General features: G+C 40.2%; 1 protein-coding gene across 2 annotated transcripts; it reads right to left on the bottom strand.

Annotated features, from left to right (window-relative positions):
• Positions 1 to 977: 977 nt before the first annotated feature.
• On the bottom strand, positions 978 to 9,178 carry LOC145597872 (uncharacterized). Of its 2 annotated transcripts, none has more exons than XM_081654130.1 (4): positions 9,041 to 9,178; positions 6,879 to 8,148; positions 5,577 to 6,263; positions 978 to 1,673 (listed from the first exon to the last, which is right to left on the bottom strand). In XM_081654130.1, exons 2-4 carry the CDS (start codon positions 8,013 to 8,015, stop codon positions 1,089 to 1,091), a joined length of 2,409 nt encoding a protein of 802 aa, XP_081510256.1. In that variant the 5' UTR covers positions 8,016 to 8,148; positions 9,041 to 9,178; the 3' UTR covers positions 978 to 1,088. The 2 variants fall into 2 exon arrangements, with proteins under 2 accessions (XP_081510256.1, XP_081510257.1); XM_081654131.1 differs by having other exon boundaries at positions 6,879 to 8,086.
• Between the last annotated feature and the right edge of the window lie 8,294 nt (positions 9,179 to 17,472).

The following is a 17,472-nucleotide window of genomic DNA, read 5'->3' as shown; positions in this document are numbered from 1 at the left end:
CACGTTTTGGACGGAAGCTGCACCTTAACTATATAATCTAATATATATATTTAAAGGGAAGTTTTTTCCCGAGTTTTTAGAGCGTCACGTAGGATTTTTATTGTTAAAAAATTATTAGAGTGCCACATATGATTAATTATTTTAAAACGCTACAATAGGATTATGCCACCTAAAATTAGTTAACGTACCACGTAGGATTATAAATTATAGTTATATCTAATAAATAATTCAAGTATCACATAAGCATAATTGACCAATGAGATTTTAATGGTTACATTAATTAAATACGAAATATTATCTTTTGAGATTAAGAATTTTATCTAATATTTTAAAACAAATACGGAGAAAATGATATATTATGTATAACTAATAAAATAACAAATGTAATCACATAACTATGAAAAATATTTTTAAAAAAAAAAAAAAAAATCGACCCGTGCATCGCACGGGCTTCATCTAGTAAAATAATAAATGAATGTAAAGCGTGCCCATGCTTGTTAAGCTTAGCTTCAAGTTTATCTAGAAAGAGTAGAATCACTTTTAGAATCACGGTTCTGTACCAACAAGATCATCCGTTGTAGTCACCAGACTCACCCCTCACCAATTTTTCAAGTTCAGGAAGAACTCTGTATAGCATTGGTTCCTGCACATTAAGGGGAGCCTACAGTAGCTTCTGATCAAAGATGTCTTATAATGACCTTTCCGGTGGCACGAAAGCTTTAGTACCTTGCATTGTTCACACAGCTACACAATCTCAATGGCAGAAATTGTTCAGAAATCATCATCCTTGTGTTTTGAAAGACTATCCCACTCCTATTTATCAGTATTATCACAATGGCTAAAGTCTAGAAATCTCACAGAGAACCTCAAAATACCTCGTATTGATAGTCCATATATATAAGCTCAAAGCAGTAATGCGCAGAAGTTTTAATTGGAGTAAAATCATACAGTAGCATGATCCAAGAACAACCGAAGACTTCTAAAAAATGGATATATACCATCTCATAGCTGGAGGGAAAAATTTCCAATATTCCTTTGCAACTTGAATATCCTACAAAAATTACAAGCAACCAGGTCCATTTACAACATCAAGAGGGAAGTTGATTACAACTTGCGGCTAATTCTTCCAACTGCTTCCCATCAAGACTAGAAACAAACTCCATGGGGATAATCTGCTCAGTTAGACTTCCAAGTTCCGTAGTGTTAATATCATGTAACAACTGAAGTTGTTTTGCTTCAGAATCTGCAGCCTCGGCTTCCGCAAGAAGCACATTAGCTTCTTCCAGATCACCCAGCTCTAAAGCAGCTGATCTTTCACATGAAATAGCAGCAGAAATAAGATGTAGCCTCTGAAATCTGGCCACTGCTGCCTCTTTTTCCTTTGACGATACAAGTTCTTCTAACTCGTGCAATTTCCTGGTAGTCTCATGGATCCCCTCCTCAATTTTTCCCAGTTCTGACACAGATTGCTCCATCTTACTCTGCAGAATTTCCTTTTCAGCCACCAATGACTTGGCTTCAGAGGCTATACGCGCTGCTTCTTTGAAATTTCTGGCAGATGCAGCAACTTTCTTCTCTGATTCAAGCTCAGGTACCCTTTTGTCAATAAAAAACATTCTTTGTTTTATCGAAGCACACTCTTGCTGGATGTTTGATTTATTGGAGGATAATTCCTGCAGAGAGAGAAGTCACATATGTAAGCAAATTACAGCATTCTGGCCTTACTAGAGGAAAGGGAGCTAGCCACAGTTTTAGTGAATGTTTCACTTAGCATGACCCTCAGTTCCAGCACAAACATCTAAGAAACTCCAGACCCTCGCCAACCTCTCAACTCTGCCTAACCCCACAGTACATCATGACATAAATAAACAGAGAGGATCTAGGATATATCCAGCTATTTTTTTACGCTGGCACGGGAGGAAAGGGGGGCTGTTGAAGAGCTAATGCCATACTTGACTTGGTAATTTTTTTCTAATAAATTTTTATGTTCAATAAGGTGAGCACTGTTAACCTTGAAGATCCCATAATTCTTTGTGGAACAGGGTCTTTTGTATAAAGAACCCCGGTTATTCAGCATAGGCAAACTCGAATACTGGGAAACAAAGGAGATGTTTTTTATGTGCATTTAAGATAAACTCCAATGAAGATTTTGATTCCTGATTTAGTTCACAGCACGCACACACACACGATATAAGTAATTTATCTCTCCCACCCCAGCCGTTCGAAACATATGTCAGTCACTAGGGGTAACTCAGTTCTAAATAGCTGCGGACAGTAAAGCACTTCAGAAATACTCAGAAGAATCTAGCATTTTCGGTTAGAAAATCAAAATAATGGAACCTCAATGAATATAAAAACTCATCTTATGGAGTTGGGCAAAATAAGGATTGAAAAGGATGAACTATTAAGGAGCTAAGGTGCACTTCAACTCAAAAGCATAGTCATTAAATAGAGTATAACCACACTTTTACATTCATCTCTCCCCCTAATTTTGCCTACATGAGGCCACCACAAGTTCACAACACACGTGGTTTCCTCGTACACTAACAAAGAGCTCTTTTATCCAACAGGTAATATCATTTCTGATTTCCAGAGACACATTAAAGAAATTCCTATCGTTCATTAGTCCAGAGGTCATGCAACCTCCATCATGTACTAGACATATTTCCTTCAAATGCTAGCATGAAAACATGCCAAATTTTATCAGCCTCTGCAGAGATACCACTTCACTTGTAAAAGGAAGCCCCCCAGAAAAATCATAGCAATAACACATGAGAAATCAATTATAATCAACTAAACAACAATGGAACTAGGATCCACTGGCAGCAATCAAATGAAGATCGCAGAAAATAATACTTCCTCCATTCCCCTAATATTGCAATAATTACCATTTTAGGAAGTTTTCACAAATATTGCAACATTACTATGCATGCACATGATTTCTCTCTCTCCTTATCACATGGGTCCCTATCTTTATTTCTCTTTATCTCTCTCCTCATCTAAATTTCCGTGTCCCACCCCCCCCCCCCCCCCCCCTCTCCCTCCTCCCCCCCTCTCCTTGTTGCAATATTAGGGGAACAGAGGAAGTAATAAAGGTCATACAGTTTACATGGGACTGCCAAAATAATGGAAAATGATGGGACCATTAACAAACGGTAGAACAGCTTCCACTAACCACAGAATAGCAAGAAGGTATACAAAATTATCTTCTCTAGTCAACTTAAAGATATAATCAATCATCAAAGGACTTCCTTGGTACTACATTCACTAAAAAGGGAATAAACAATCAAATCAGACTAAAAGTATATTCAAGACATTCATAGTAGAAAGTTCAAACTATAACTCAATAATTGGATGCAAGAGCACCACAAATGGAAATCCAACTCCATTTAGTCCTAATTTTGAAAACATTGAAAATATGGGTGTCATGCTTATACAATAACTATCTACAACCTATCTCTCCAGCTCTCTATTTCTCAATCTTTGACCCAACTACAGTACAGAAACAAAGGCCCTATTTTTGTCCAATCTTCCAAAGGAAGCCACTAAAGAGTATAATAGGAAAGTAAAATGCCATCTAGCACACCACTCACATGTTTTCAAAAGAAATAAACACACAACGTGAGACACATAACTAGCCAATATCTGCTTGTGATATTGTGTAAAAGGCACTATAACCTTTCCCTAAAGGGATTTCAAAAGCTAAATAAATTGATGAAGCACACTACACAAGGTGAGACTCACAAGTGGCCAATATCTGCCAGTAATACTGTGTGCTTGGACACTGACATTTTCCGAACCTAAAGGTATTTCAATATTTATATTAAATAATGAAACATAGTTAAGTCACTTACAACCCCCCCCCCCCCTTCCCGACCACCCCCACCAAACACAACTTCCCAAAGAATGTGTCGGACACACACAGTTTTAAAAAAATAATTATAAATAAATAAATAAAAACTGCACATACAATCTGATACTTGCCCAAAAGAAGCAGCGACAATTCTAATTTCAACTTTCAAATGGGAAGCCATATAAACTAATTCATCCATCAATGCATAATTTGACCTTTAAAATCTACTTTTAAACATTAGTAAATATCTTTAAAAGCTGATATTTAGAAATGTACAATAAGACATACTACCTCCATTCCTGAAAGTACTTTATGCCTTTTGTTTTAATCCGTTCCTAACAGTTCTTTACACTTTTACTTTATTCCAGTTTCGGCAACAAGTTTCACTCACTCTCTCATACTTTTTCCAACATTTTCTTACACCTACCTGTTTACACCGTCTCTCTTACTATTTCTACCTTTTACTTACATCCACCCACCTTTTTACACTCTCCCCCTACTTTATCCACCTTTTTCCTTACACCAACTCACCACATCAACACTCTCTCACCAATCTAAAGGGGAATATAATCAAGAGATTATAGAGCACCACATAGAAAAATAGAGGATTTTAGTCCATGAAAAAACAGATTTACAATTTCTTTAGAATTAAAAAATTCAATCGCCACATAAGCAAAAGTAACAAATTAAATTTAAAAGCCTAAACTTAAATGTCACGTAAGTATAAAAAACTACAGAATACAATTTGAGAGATTAAATCAAATAAAAAATAAATTATATCTTATATTTTAAAAAAATTTTATCTACTTTTAAATATTCGAGGAATGAAAATCACAAAAATATAATTAATTTTAAAAAAATCAAATTATATCCTTTTCAAACTTACAAAATAAAATTTCAAAATTTCACTTGACATCATATTTTCTCAATTTATAAAAACTTAAATAAAAATAAAATAAAATAAAATAAAAAAAAATCAATAGGAATTTTATTGAAAAATTTATGTTAAAAAATTCACCATACATCGAATGGGCTTCATCTAGTTACATTATTTTGTTTGCAAATAGTAATTGTAAAGAACTTTTGGAAACAGAGGTAGTAGTATAACAATCTACATGACGAATATTCTTTTCATCTAACGGTAAAAAAAAATTTCAAAATGCGATGAATAATAAAACATTTAAAGAGGAACAATTGAAAAATAAAATCAGATACCTAGTAGTATAAACTTGGAGAGACAGACAGAAAGGGGACCAGAGGAAGAACTAACTTACAAACTACATTTCGCTATACCGCGCTGACATCCTAAAGAAAATTGTTCATCTTAATTTGGAATAGTATGCTAAATGAATAGAAATTAGGCAACATAATATATACATCATCTTTCAAGACGTTAACCAAACAGCTTTTTCACCCTCCTAAAAAAGATACTAGGATGGCAAATAGCATTCAAAGGGCACTCTCCAAGGAAAAAAATAAAAAAAAAATACCTCTTAGAATGTCTATGCTGGGTGAGCAAAATGTGAAGAGCATAAGACTTTTGCTCACATATTTCAAACATTACTGAAACCAGTGGTACATTAATACTCTCCCTTACACACAGACCCAATGCTAAAGAAAACTGTGGTACACAAATACTCTACCTTTCACACGAAAATATGCAAAGATGCTAAAGAAATGTATACACCAAATAACAGAATAGAGGCTAGAGAGCAGAATTAACCTGAAGATCAACTCTTGCAACAGAAATATCCTGCTTGAGCATCTGAGTATCAGCCACAATTTTCTCCTCTGTTTGGGCAAGCCTTAATTTTTCTTCTCTAACTTTAAGAACTGATATCACCAAAGCTTTCCTGAGTCTAAGATTTTCTTGGTACATGTTGGCTTCATCTTCACAATCCATTGCAAGCTTCCTAAGTTCTTTCTCCCGGTTCTTTCCCTGAGTAAGAAGATAATCAATTTTTTCCTTCCTTTCAGATAAAATTTGACGTTCTGATTCCATTTGAGAGAGTACATTCTGCAAATTCTCAAACTTGGAATCAATTCCTGTTTGGAGATCCTTGAAACCAGCAGCTACTTCAGCTATCTTTTTGTCAGCTGCTTCAATTTCAGAATCGTTTTTAGCTATCTCTACCTCTTTTTCCTGCACCAAACGTAAAAGTTCCTCCAACTCTTGTGTCAAAACTTTTTTTTTCTCACAAAGGACTTTTTTTTCCTTAATATCATTTTCAACTAAATGCTCAATTGAGTCAGCCAATGCTGCACGAGCTTCATTTACTAACTGTGACTCAATTTCTAATTCCAACTTCTTTGTCTCCACAGCTTCAACAGACATAAACCATTCATCCATTTCCTTTGAAGAATCAACCTCGACATTTTCCAAAATCACATCGGCATTGCTCACTGCATCCTATCAGAAGGAAATAGCAATGGTTAAATTACAAGTATTATATCCAAATAAATACCTATTGCTCTAACATAGAGTGATAAATTCTAAAGATGTAAGAATTGTCAAACAAGTCAACCCAATATAAGAATAGTTTACAAATAACATATATAGGAGTATTAGCAGACTACCTGATCATATGCACAATTGCAAGTGAAATCACCTAAGATTTGATGGGCTATTATTCAATATAAGTGCAAGTGATTCATAGTTAATGAGCTAACTATCATTTCCTTGTTTACTTTTTGCTCTCATTAATTAAATAATTAATGCAACATATTACACTCCCCAATCCATTTGGACAAATTTGTTAAGGACTTAAGGCATACAGTTCACAATACTCATGCAAACTGTTTAAGAAAAAAGGCTCAAACTCAGATTCAATTATTGGCTATGGAATTACGGATCTAAGAGTCCAGAACACAGAAAATACATAGAATTGGTAGAAATGGTTATTAAAATGTCCAAATTAAGAACATGGAAACTTGTATCGAAATTAACAAAATTATATATAAATAATCTAGTGGATAAACTATATATATATATATATATATATATATCACTGAAAACAAAGCATACCACTGAAAATCGTTGTAGCAAAGAGACACATTCTTCCTCAGCAGCAATCTGATCCTTCAGTGCTTCCTCCATCTTTGAATCAATAGTATCACATTCAGCCTCGGCATCTTTTAGTGCATTTAGCATGTATTCTTTTTCCTTTTCAGCAGCTGCAAGGTTCTCACTGAGGCGTTCTGCCTTTTCAAAGTCTTCTGCCTCACAGGCTTCTTCAAGATTCTCTTCAATTTCCTTGAACCTTAAAGATGCCAGTTCAACATTCTCGGCTGCTTTTCTTCTCCTCCTCCTAGAATCCTTCCTTGCTGCAGAAATAGATAAAGCCTGGTCTCGAGCTTGTTTCAGCTTCTCAGACACTTGAGCCTTGACCAGTTCATATTTCACCTCCACAGTATCAAAATTTGCCTCTTCCTCTTCTTTTTCTTGCTTCTGGATGGTAGGCAGTTCTTTAGCATCCAGAGAAGAAGAAGCAATATTTCCCTCTCCAGTCAAATTGCAAGGCCTATCCGTATTAATTTGATTTGCTACGATATCTTCTGAACCAAGAGGAATACATTCAATTTCATGTTCCACTGGACAAGAATCAACTTCTAGCATTTTGCTAGGAAGGGAAGAGACAGAAGAAACTTCTAAATTTTCATCAGCTTTGGTATTCAAATTAGTATTGACAGACATGGTGGCAGTTGGCAAAGAGTTTTCATTGCCAGGAGATATTTCAGAAGAATTTTGCAAAGGCTCTAGATCATCAGTGTGTTGTAAATCCCTCCCATACCCAATCCTTAAACCAGCTCTTTTCTTCTTTCTAGATATTTGCCGAAACATAGTAGCAGCCGGAGCTGCTTGTGGCTCAGACTTCACTGTGCTTGTTGTCATTACAGAAGGATTAATTGATGGTGTCAACGTCTCAGTCACAATTGCTTCAACATGGGAAGGAGTGATGACAGTTAGATCAGAGAATAGGTTTTCATCAAGGGGTTGAGATGACAGTGAAGGCGCTGAAGATAAAGCTGATGTGTCACCACTTTTCATAGAAGAAAAACTCTCTGTATGAGAATTATCATCATGTTTATCAACTACTTGGGGAGTAAATAAAACCATTCCCTCAAACAGAGAGTCCATATCATCATTATTAGGACTCTCCATTGCATTCACACAGAATTCAATTCGTCACTGTACTCACTGAGGTCCTCAAATCACTGCTACACTTCAGCAATCTAATTATCAATATTCCACAAAGAAAAAACTGTTTGTTGGACAATGTTGAAAGCAATATAATCTGTAAAAGTAGCCCATAAATCAAAGTTAGAAACAAATTTGAAATCACAATTTTTTTTTTTGGAGTGATAAGCATGAGACCAGATTCCAACACTGCTGGATCTCACTATCTGATAGGGTGACGACATCCAATAAAACCAGTAACAAGGCAGGATAAGCATACCCTAATTCCATAAATAATAATAATAATAGGAGAAATTCAACTTACAAATGACCGCAAATTCTTCAAATCATACAAAAAATCAAGCACCTCGACCACGAAGTTAGCAAATACATACTAGAGGGGAAACAGTCATGACTTATAAAAATCAAATCTGCATAACAATAATTCCAATCATTTCTTTTAGAACTAAAATATTTGATAGACTTCTTATTGTTCAAAAAAACTAATTGGGTCCTAATGAATTGCCCTCTATTATTCACGTTAGATATCAAACCATTCTCAACCGAAAAATTCGATCGGAGTAGTGATCACTGCATAACAAAGGGAAATGGACATCACATAAATTTTTTTTTTTTAAAAAAAAAAAAAAAAAGAAAAAGCAACAGCATCATGAAGTTACTCGTAGATGATTAGTACCCACTAACAATTTTTGGGCAGCAATTTCAATAAGTTATCATAGTGAAACAACCATCAAAGCAAAACACAAACATTAAATTTAGATAAACAATGTACTCTTTTTCATGTGTTCATATCAATTGATGATAATATGAATTTCCAAACTTGATAAACAAAAAAAACCAACTCGAAAGATAATAAATCCTCCAACTTTCAATTGAGAACAAATTAATCCAGCCCAAGAATTAATCTCATTTTCCTATTAGATCAAATATTTCCAATTACAATTAAGATTAACAAAATCAATGGTAAATTAGAAAGGAAGAGGATGTACCTGGTGCAATTGCAAGATTTGAGTATTGATCTACAAACCCAGATGAATGGAAAAGTGGAAAATGAGTAAGAATGAGTTGGAGAGTTGAGCTTTAGGATTGAGGGAGTACAAGAATTACGGAAACAAAGTATATTAAGTTATCGGTAAGAATGACAATTAATCGGATTCGGATTTGACCCTATATACTAGATCATCTGCTTGTAAAAAAATTGTATAATAAATAATCTCAATTTTACTCTAATTTTTTTTTTTATAACTAGTTAACGACCCCCACGCGCGCGATGCGCGCACTCCATTTGGCGAATCGGAATAAATTTGCATAACTCATAAGGTAAATGTGTAATTAATTTGTTGTATTTTGACATAATATTTGTTGCATCAACAAATACAATGTTATTGTTATTTATGGATTAGTAATGTCGTAACATGAATTTTAATTATGGGCTGTTCTTTTTTATGGGAATGGATTGGTTTTTGTTGTTGTACCAAATTAACAAAAGATGATTTTATGGCCCATCTATTAAGATATTAATTTGTAAGTTGAATTAGGCCTCGCCTAACTTATCTTAAAATTTTATACATGTTCTAATTGATAATATACATATTTAAATTGATACATTTGTACTTGATATCTACTATTTGTTTGTAAATTTTATACATGTTTAAATTGATAAATTTATATTTGCAATTTATGAATTGTTTTAGCCGAATCTGATCATTGAGCATATAGATTTGGGTTAAATTGTGTTTTTGTATGGTCGATGCTCCAATTTTTCTCTTTTTCTTTCTCTCTCTATCTCATCATCTTTCCTTCATAACATCTCTCCCATTTTTTCTAACTTTTTTTTCACCCGACCTTTATCCCTTCTAGTCTACCCCTTATCTCTTTCGAACTGGTATCTCTATCTTTTGTCCTACCCTATTTCTTAGCCCTCTATGTCTCTCTCTTCAAACCCTTCTCTAACCTAGTTCCCTATCTCTCTCTCTCAATGATTCTCTCTATTTTGGCCCTTGTTTCTCTACCTCCTTTTCCCTTTCTCTCCTTCACCCCTTCCTCTCCTCCTCTATCTTAAGTAACCCCCAACCGACAAACCTCGGACTAAGTAATTCTTCAAGTAACCCCTGAATAAACCCTCAAGTAACCGCTGACCGAGTAACCCCTAACCGAACTCTTTAAGTAACCCTAACCGAATTACTCAAGTAACCCCTGATCGAACTCCTTAAATAACCCCTTACCTTGTAACTCGATTAACCCCTGACCGAGTAACTCGAGTAACCCATGACCAAGTAACTTCTCGAGTAACCCTTGACTGAGTAATTCGAGTAACCCCTGATTGAGTAATCCCTCAAATAACCCTTAATCAACTGAACATCTCGAGTAACCCCTATCTAAACCCCACAAGAAACCCATGACCGAGTAACTCGAGTAACCCCTAACTGCATAACTCGGATAACCCCTAACAAAATAGCTCGAGTAACTCCTGCCACACGGTGTAGCTTGCTGCACCAAAAATTTGTTGTGTGATAATATATGTTGTGACATAATTGAGATCAAATAAGCGAGAAAAGATAAAACAATAATCGAAAATTATAGGTCGCACTTACTCCCTCTCTCTTCCTCAAGCCTTCTCCTTTGCTCTTTATTAATATATCATATACTCTTTCTCTGTCCTTTTCTCTCAGTTCGTTCTCTATTTATCATTCTCTTTATTTCTCTTCCAACCCCCTTGCATTTCTCCTACCCCTATATTTTTTTGCCTCTCTCTATCTCATCCTCTTTCCTTCATAACCCATATCTCTATCTCTCCCATTTTTTCTAAATTTTTTTTTCTCCCGCATTTATCCTTTCTTCTAGCCTACCTCTTATCTCTTCTGAACTGGTATATTTATCATTCGGCCTGCCCTATCTCTTAGCCCCTCTTTGTCTCTCTCTTTTCACCCTTCGCTTTCCTAGTTCCCTTTCTCTCTCTGTCGATGATTCTCTCTATTTTGGCCCTTGTTTCTCTACTTCCTTTTTCCTTTCTCTCCTTATCCCCTTCCTCTCCTCCTCCATCTTAAGTAACCCTTGACCTACTGTAGGCGTTGTTCGAAGTGCGCCTACGTTAAAGCATGTTGTGAATATGCTTGGCACTCATAGGAAGTGGGAATTGACATAACGATTAGGGACAAGGAAAGTAGGGAGCCGCCAACAAGTTTTTAAGGAACTTGTAAACCATTCACGGATCATAAAAGGCAACCACGAAAAGGGACAACGAAAGGCAACAACGATTGACCCGTGAAGGTTACACCCCATTCATAATCCATGAGATTACTAACTCCATATGGTTCGGAACCACGAAAGGAGGATCGGAGATGATGGTACGAAGTGAGTCATGGAGTCACATTCGCCCGTATTGGCCTCTACTTGATTCTTATTATGAAAAGTATTCCTGCGAACTCAAAGGCATGCAAACAAAAATTCAATTCGTTCCAAACTATTATTATGCTAAATTGGTTGAATATTAATGCACACATAATTCTAAAATATTAGTTGTTTCGGGGTTTTTTGTGATTCCTCGGATACTGGTCGCGCTCTGCTGACAAAGACTCGGACACCTGCAAAACAACGAATATTTCGGTGATCGGAATATTCGCCTCCGACGCTCAAGTTAGTGAACGGAAACGGAAAAGGCTAGAGAGAGAAAGTAGAGAGAAGTTGGAGCGTTTTAGTGCTCTTGTATTAATGTCACATCAAAATCCCCCCTCCCATCATAAATGATTGGGGTATATATAGGGGTGGGAGCATGTGCCCCCTAGGGTTTATGCCCTAAAATCTCGTGACATGATTGGCTGCGCAATCAGAGGTCGCCACGTGTCGTGGGGGGCGCCGTTTTACGGCTTTCAAGGCTTTCTCGGGATTTGGGCCTGAGGTCATCAGAGCCCTTTTCTCTTTCTGATTGTAGCTTTAGGGTATTTAGATATGGCTGACAGGTGTCACCATAACAGGGGGACACGTGTCTCGCTCTCATAGGGCCACGTGTCACTATGAGATTGGGCCACGTACCTGGGATATTTTTACCCTAAACATTTGTCCCTCAGAGGGGGTGCCGCCTCCTCTGATCTTGCATTCTGGACGCCCTGGTACTCTGGGTTGGGTTTGTTCCCATCTGCCATGGACGTCCATACACTTTTGATTCAAGGCTCTTTTTGCTACGTGGACGTCCATATATTTTGCCCTGGACGTTCTCGTAGTCTGGAATGAGCTTGGCTTTTTGCTTATCTGGACGTCCATACTTTGTAATGGACGCTCTCGTACTCTGAGAGAGGCTTAACCTCTGAATTCATGTGGTCGTCCACTTATTTCAGGCTGGACGTCCTCATACTCTAGGAGGAGTTGATCTTCTAGCTACCCAGAACGGCCACAGAAATGAGACTGGACGTTCTGATACTCTGGGAGGAGCTTATCTCCTAATTAACCAGAACGGCCATAGAAATGAGACTGGACGTTCTGATACTCTGGGAGGAGCTTATCTCCTAACTACCCAGAACGGCCACATAAATGAGGCTGGACGTTCTGATACTCTGGGAGGAGCTTATCTCCTAATTACCCAGAACGGCCATAGAAATGAGACTGGGCGTTCTGATACTCTGGGAGGAGCTTATCTCCTAACTACCTAGAACGGCCACATATTTTCTTTGGGGCAATTCTGGGCTTCCATGATTTCAGACGTACTTCCTGGCTTTCTAATCATGCTTCGTACGTCCGAATTTCTGTTTTAGGCTAAACGTTTGAAAACTGGGCGGACGCTTTTCCTCTTAGATTTTCTCAAGTTTTGAAGACTAAGTGTTGAAGGTGTAAAATTCTTGATTTTCCACTTAACTCATTTCAATTCACTTTGACGTACCGTTAATTGTCCGTCTGGTCTTTTTTCACAAGTTAATAGAACCCTAACGTCGTCCTGGCCCTTTCTTCGAGTAATTTCTCAAGAAATTACCGTTTGAATGTTTAGGCGGGAAGAATGATTTTACCATTTTACCCCCATGAATTCATTCTATAAATATGGGAAGTGAATTCTCATTTTCACACTTTACCCAATTGTGAATTCTAGAGAGAAGGCAGAGCTTTCTAGTGAGAGAAAGTTACTTTTCCCTTAATCTTCAAGAGCGCCGCCGTGAGTTTGAGTTTTCCGTTGAGTTTTCCGGGCATATTTGAGTTTTCCGGTCAACCTTCAAGAGCTTCACCACCACCTTCAAAGTTTTCAGAACGTACAGAGGTAGGCCGTCTACATTTCCTCTTTTATTTTTTCCTTGTTTTATTTTTCTTTAACTTCAATTCTGGATCCATAATCGGCTTCGTCCGACTCTTCTCATGAGGCCGGCCGTTCGCCTGGGACTGAGGAATCTAGAGTGGACGGAGAAGAGTTGTCTCCTCCTTGGAGTGAGTCTATGTCTAATGTGTACATACTCACCCCCACTTATTCTTCTCTGTCCCAACAGGCAATGGCAAGAACCATGCGAACGCGTGAGCGTCATGCGGCCAGGAACCCAGACGGCAGTCTGGTTCATCCTAGGGTCCCCTATGACCCTAGTAACCCAAGCACTATGGTGGAGACTAACTCCACCACTTAGACAACGACCGCCTCCACTGGCTCCCATCACTTGGCCGTGGAGGTCACTTCTTCTTTCGAGGAACGCCTTCAAGCTGAAGGCGCCTCGTCCGCTCCTGCCCCGAAACTTAGGTTCCCTCATTTCGCCAGCTCGGTCATGGATGGGGCCGAGCTGGTAGCTTGCAAAGACAACCCTTCCAATCCTGGGGCGGACGCTTCTGGTTCGTCCGTCCCCACCTCTTCTCAACCTCGACCTCAACTGGGCGGGGCGGACAGACCCTTAACCGGAATCTCAATCCGAGAACCGTCCGTCCTGCCTATTCGCAGCGCCCCTCCTTCGGGAAATGAGGCGGTCGCTGCCAAGGATAAAGGCAAGCGTCCGATGGTCGAGGAGGACGTTCCTTCTTCAATGGGCGTTCCAAGCTCAAGGGGCCGAAGCTCGGCCGAAGCAGCAAATTTGGACAGAGTGCTGTCTTCGGAATTTGGGAGTGCCCCTTCTCACCAAGTGGAGGAAGAAGAAGTTGAGAAAGAGGTCGTGGGTGAGACGGCCGAAGGCGAGGCGACGGCCGAAGAAACTGTCGCCAACATAGATAACTTCAGGGACCCGTACGCCTGTACAGTTGGGGAGACAGCCCTGAAGTTTTTAAGGAAGGATTTTGAGAAGTACAAGGAGTCCCTCCTTTTCGGGGAGGGATTCGAAATTCAAGTCCCCAAGAAGGCCATTGCTGTGGCTACCTGGGATGAGGAGAAGCCGCGCAAACGGGCGTTTTGCGTCTACAGGGCCGCCTTGGATGTGGGGCTCCGCTTCCCTCTTCACCCATTCGTCCGGACTGTCCTGGACGAGTACGACATCGGCCTCTTCCAACTGACGCCAAACAGTTGGTTGAACATTTTTGGGTACTTAGTGACGTGCATCGCTAAGAAATTTACGCCAGACTTTGCGGTCTTTTGTGAGATGCACTCACTCACTCGGCTGGAAAAGGATGTGGATGGTTGGCTCATCTTGAGTGCCACCAGGAATTACATGGTCGTGGTCGACCGTGTCAGTAAGTGGAGGGACTGGAAGCACCGCTTCTACCGTGTCAAAACTCAGGACGCGGAGTTCAACCTCCGCATGAACAGGTGACGTCCAGAGCCTATTCAACTCGGACGCGGAGACCACAAGCCTGACAAGCCGCCCATCCACCCAAGCCACGAACACCAGCTCGAGTACTTCAAAGTCAATCGAGTCAAGCGGGGCAACAAAACTGAACGGGTTCCTAGCCATTGGGTTCCTCTTGCCAATTGGCTTAGGGACCCTATCTTCATGTCTGCGTACGGCCTGTACCAGAACATGCCCCAAGGTGGACACTTAGAAATATAAAACCTCTTTTGTACGCACGTAGAGTTTTTTAGAAAAATATTCTAACACTTTTGCTTTTTGTTTTTGCAGCGGAGGCGTACGCTATGCTTGACTCGGCCCAGAAAGCAGAGGTTGAGATGTCCGAGGTGGACTTGGCCAGATACAAGGCTCGTTTCAAGATGTACGAGCAAATCAAAGAGGTAAACACTTAGGTTATTTTTTGAACTTCTCATTCCTTACTGTGTCCGTTCTGCTATATTGGGAGGAACCCACTTCCTGAGTCTGCACGGACGCTTTATGTCCGTTCATGCATGCTGGAAGGGAGCTCCTTTCCCAAATCACACGGACGCCATCATGTACTTTGAATTTTAAAATTTTTTCTAACTTTGTATTTTTGCAGACCTCCTCTTCCTCCCCGAAGGCCAGGCGGAAGCAGCCGGCCACGTCTACTCCTGATGCGAACGCACCCAAAAGGAGAAAGACGGTTGCTTCCAAGCCGTCTTCTAAGGCCGCGGCAACGGCAAAGCCGCAGACTGTTACTACGCAGTCTAAAGGAGAACAACCCCGGCTGACACAAAGCGGGGCCTCCAAGCCCATGGAACCTGTTGCTGATCAGGTCCATGAAGAGTCCATCCCTTCGGACGGTGGGAATAAGTTAACCCCAGAAAAAATGACCGGTCGCTGGATTGGGACGATGCTGGTCAACCAGCCGTCCAGCGATGCTGAAGAGGGTCGTCCGGATGAGGGGGAGGCTCCTTTGCCGCCTCCTCCCACCAATCTTTCTCCTCCAAGCTTCTCCACTGGTTAGCCATCTTCTTTCTTACTTTTTAAAAGTCTTTATTTACTTGTGAATTTTAGCTAACTCTTCTTACACGGTCGTCCGTAGATATATCAGAGGAGATGCAGTTGAGGGTACCCGGCCAGTCACTGACTGGCGCGGACAAGAAGGCCATGCGCGAGGCCATGGTACGCGCGGTCCCCCAGGCGCAGCGTGACAAGCTGCGGGGGATCAATGAGGGCTTCCTCGGCCCCATGCTAAATTGTAGCGCCGAGGTATATTTCTGTCTCTTTATGCTTTTTCTTTCCAACACTTAGCAAATTTTTCTATATTTGACTAAGTTTCTTTTTCCTATCCGCAGCTCTTCCTTCGTCTGAACGCCTTCCTAGATTGGAAGGACAAGGAGAACGAACGGTTGAAGAATGCTTGGCTCGAAATCAGAAAAGCCGAGGATGCTGTAACTGGGATGGCCGCCGTCCAAAGGGTACACTTTGAGACCCAAATAACCGCGCTGTCCGACAAAGCGGCGCGGCAAATAGAGGACCTGGTCAAATTGGGTAAGGCACTCGAACAGGAGTCCTTGGCCAGGGAGGCCATGAGGGTTGAAAGGGACGAGGCCGTCCTGGAAAAGGAGAAGTGGAAGTTGGGCTTCGAGGCGTCCGAAGCCTTGAAAAGTGAGCTGAAGTTGGCCTAAGCTAACCTTAAGTCTGCTCTAGATGAAGCGGGCGCGCTGAAGGTCGAGGTGGAGACCTTAAAGAAGTCCATTGCGGACTATGAGGAGCAACTTAAAACTCCTCGGCCGATCAGCGTGGAAGAAGTCATCCGCATCGAGCAAAATGCTGAAGACAGGCTTAAGGCATACTTCTTTGATGCCTTCGACTTGATGGTGGACGAAGGTGAAGCCGCCTATTACGAGGAACGCTTCAAGAAGCGGCTTCAGTATGTCTGCCTTCGAGAAGATGCAAGGAAGGCCGGCATGCCTCCTCCAGAGCTAGTAGTTACTTCCCCCGAGTCCGGAGAGGACGGGGATGAGGAGGAGGAGGCGGACAACAAGGCAGCCCCGGGCAAGGACGCCAAGACAGCGGAGGAGCCTGCCAAAGATAACACGGCTAAGTAGAGCTCAGGTCCTCCAGCAGCCGTCTGCTCAGCTTTCCTTCTTTTTTCTGCTTTCTGTGTACTTAGCTTATTTTGTACTTCTCTCTTTTTCTTTATATTTTGAGGCCGCCTGTTCGAGCGGTTTTGTAAACATTTCGGCCGCCTTTGTGCGGTCTTATTAATGAAAATTTTGTCCGCCTTTTGAGCGGTTTTTACTTCTGTTTCATACTTAGCAATTTTTTTTGCAATTTTCTGCTTTTTGCAAGTTTTTCGTACGTCTCAATATTATGCCTTTTCGTACGCTCCTAGGGGTATGCCCCTTTATTCGGTGTTCGCCTAGTCCATTTTCTAAGTGGTTTGATTAACTTGGTAGTTTTTATGCCTTAAAAGGGTATGACGACTAGCAAGTTAATCAAATCATATTAATGATTGCCCTTGGACTAGGTGAAGCACCGAATCAATTTAATCGGCCGTTCGGCTATCATTGTACGAGTAGTCCGTTGAATCTATCGCTCGGACGCACCCTAGAAATCCTAAGTATTATCTCAACTTAGAGATTCCTTGATCGGCCGGGCCAAACGCCTAGGTATGCCTTTGCCCTATTTGTAAAGGACACTTGCTTTCTACACAA

Source organism: Chenopodium album, chromosome 20 (assembly GCF_948465745.1).
Source record: "Chenopodium album chromosome 20, dcCheAlbu1.1, whole genome shotgun sequence".
NCBI lineage: Eukaryota > Viridiplantae > Streptophyta > Magnoliopsida > Caryophyllales > Amaranthaceae > Chenopodium > Chenopodium album.
Note: the sequence above shows the minus strand (reverse complement) of the source record. Positions and strands in the feature narration are given on the sequence as shown.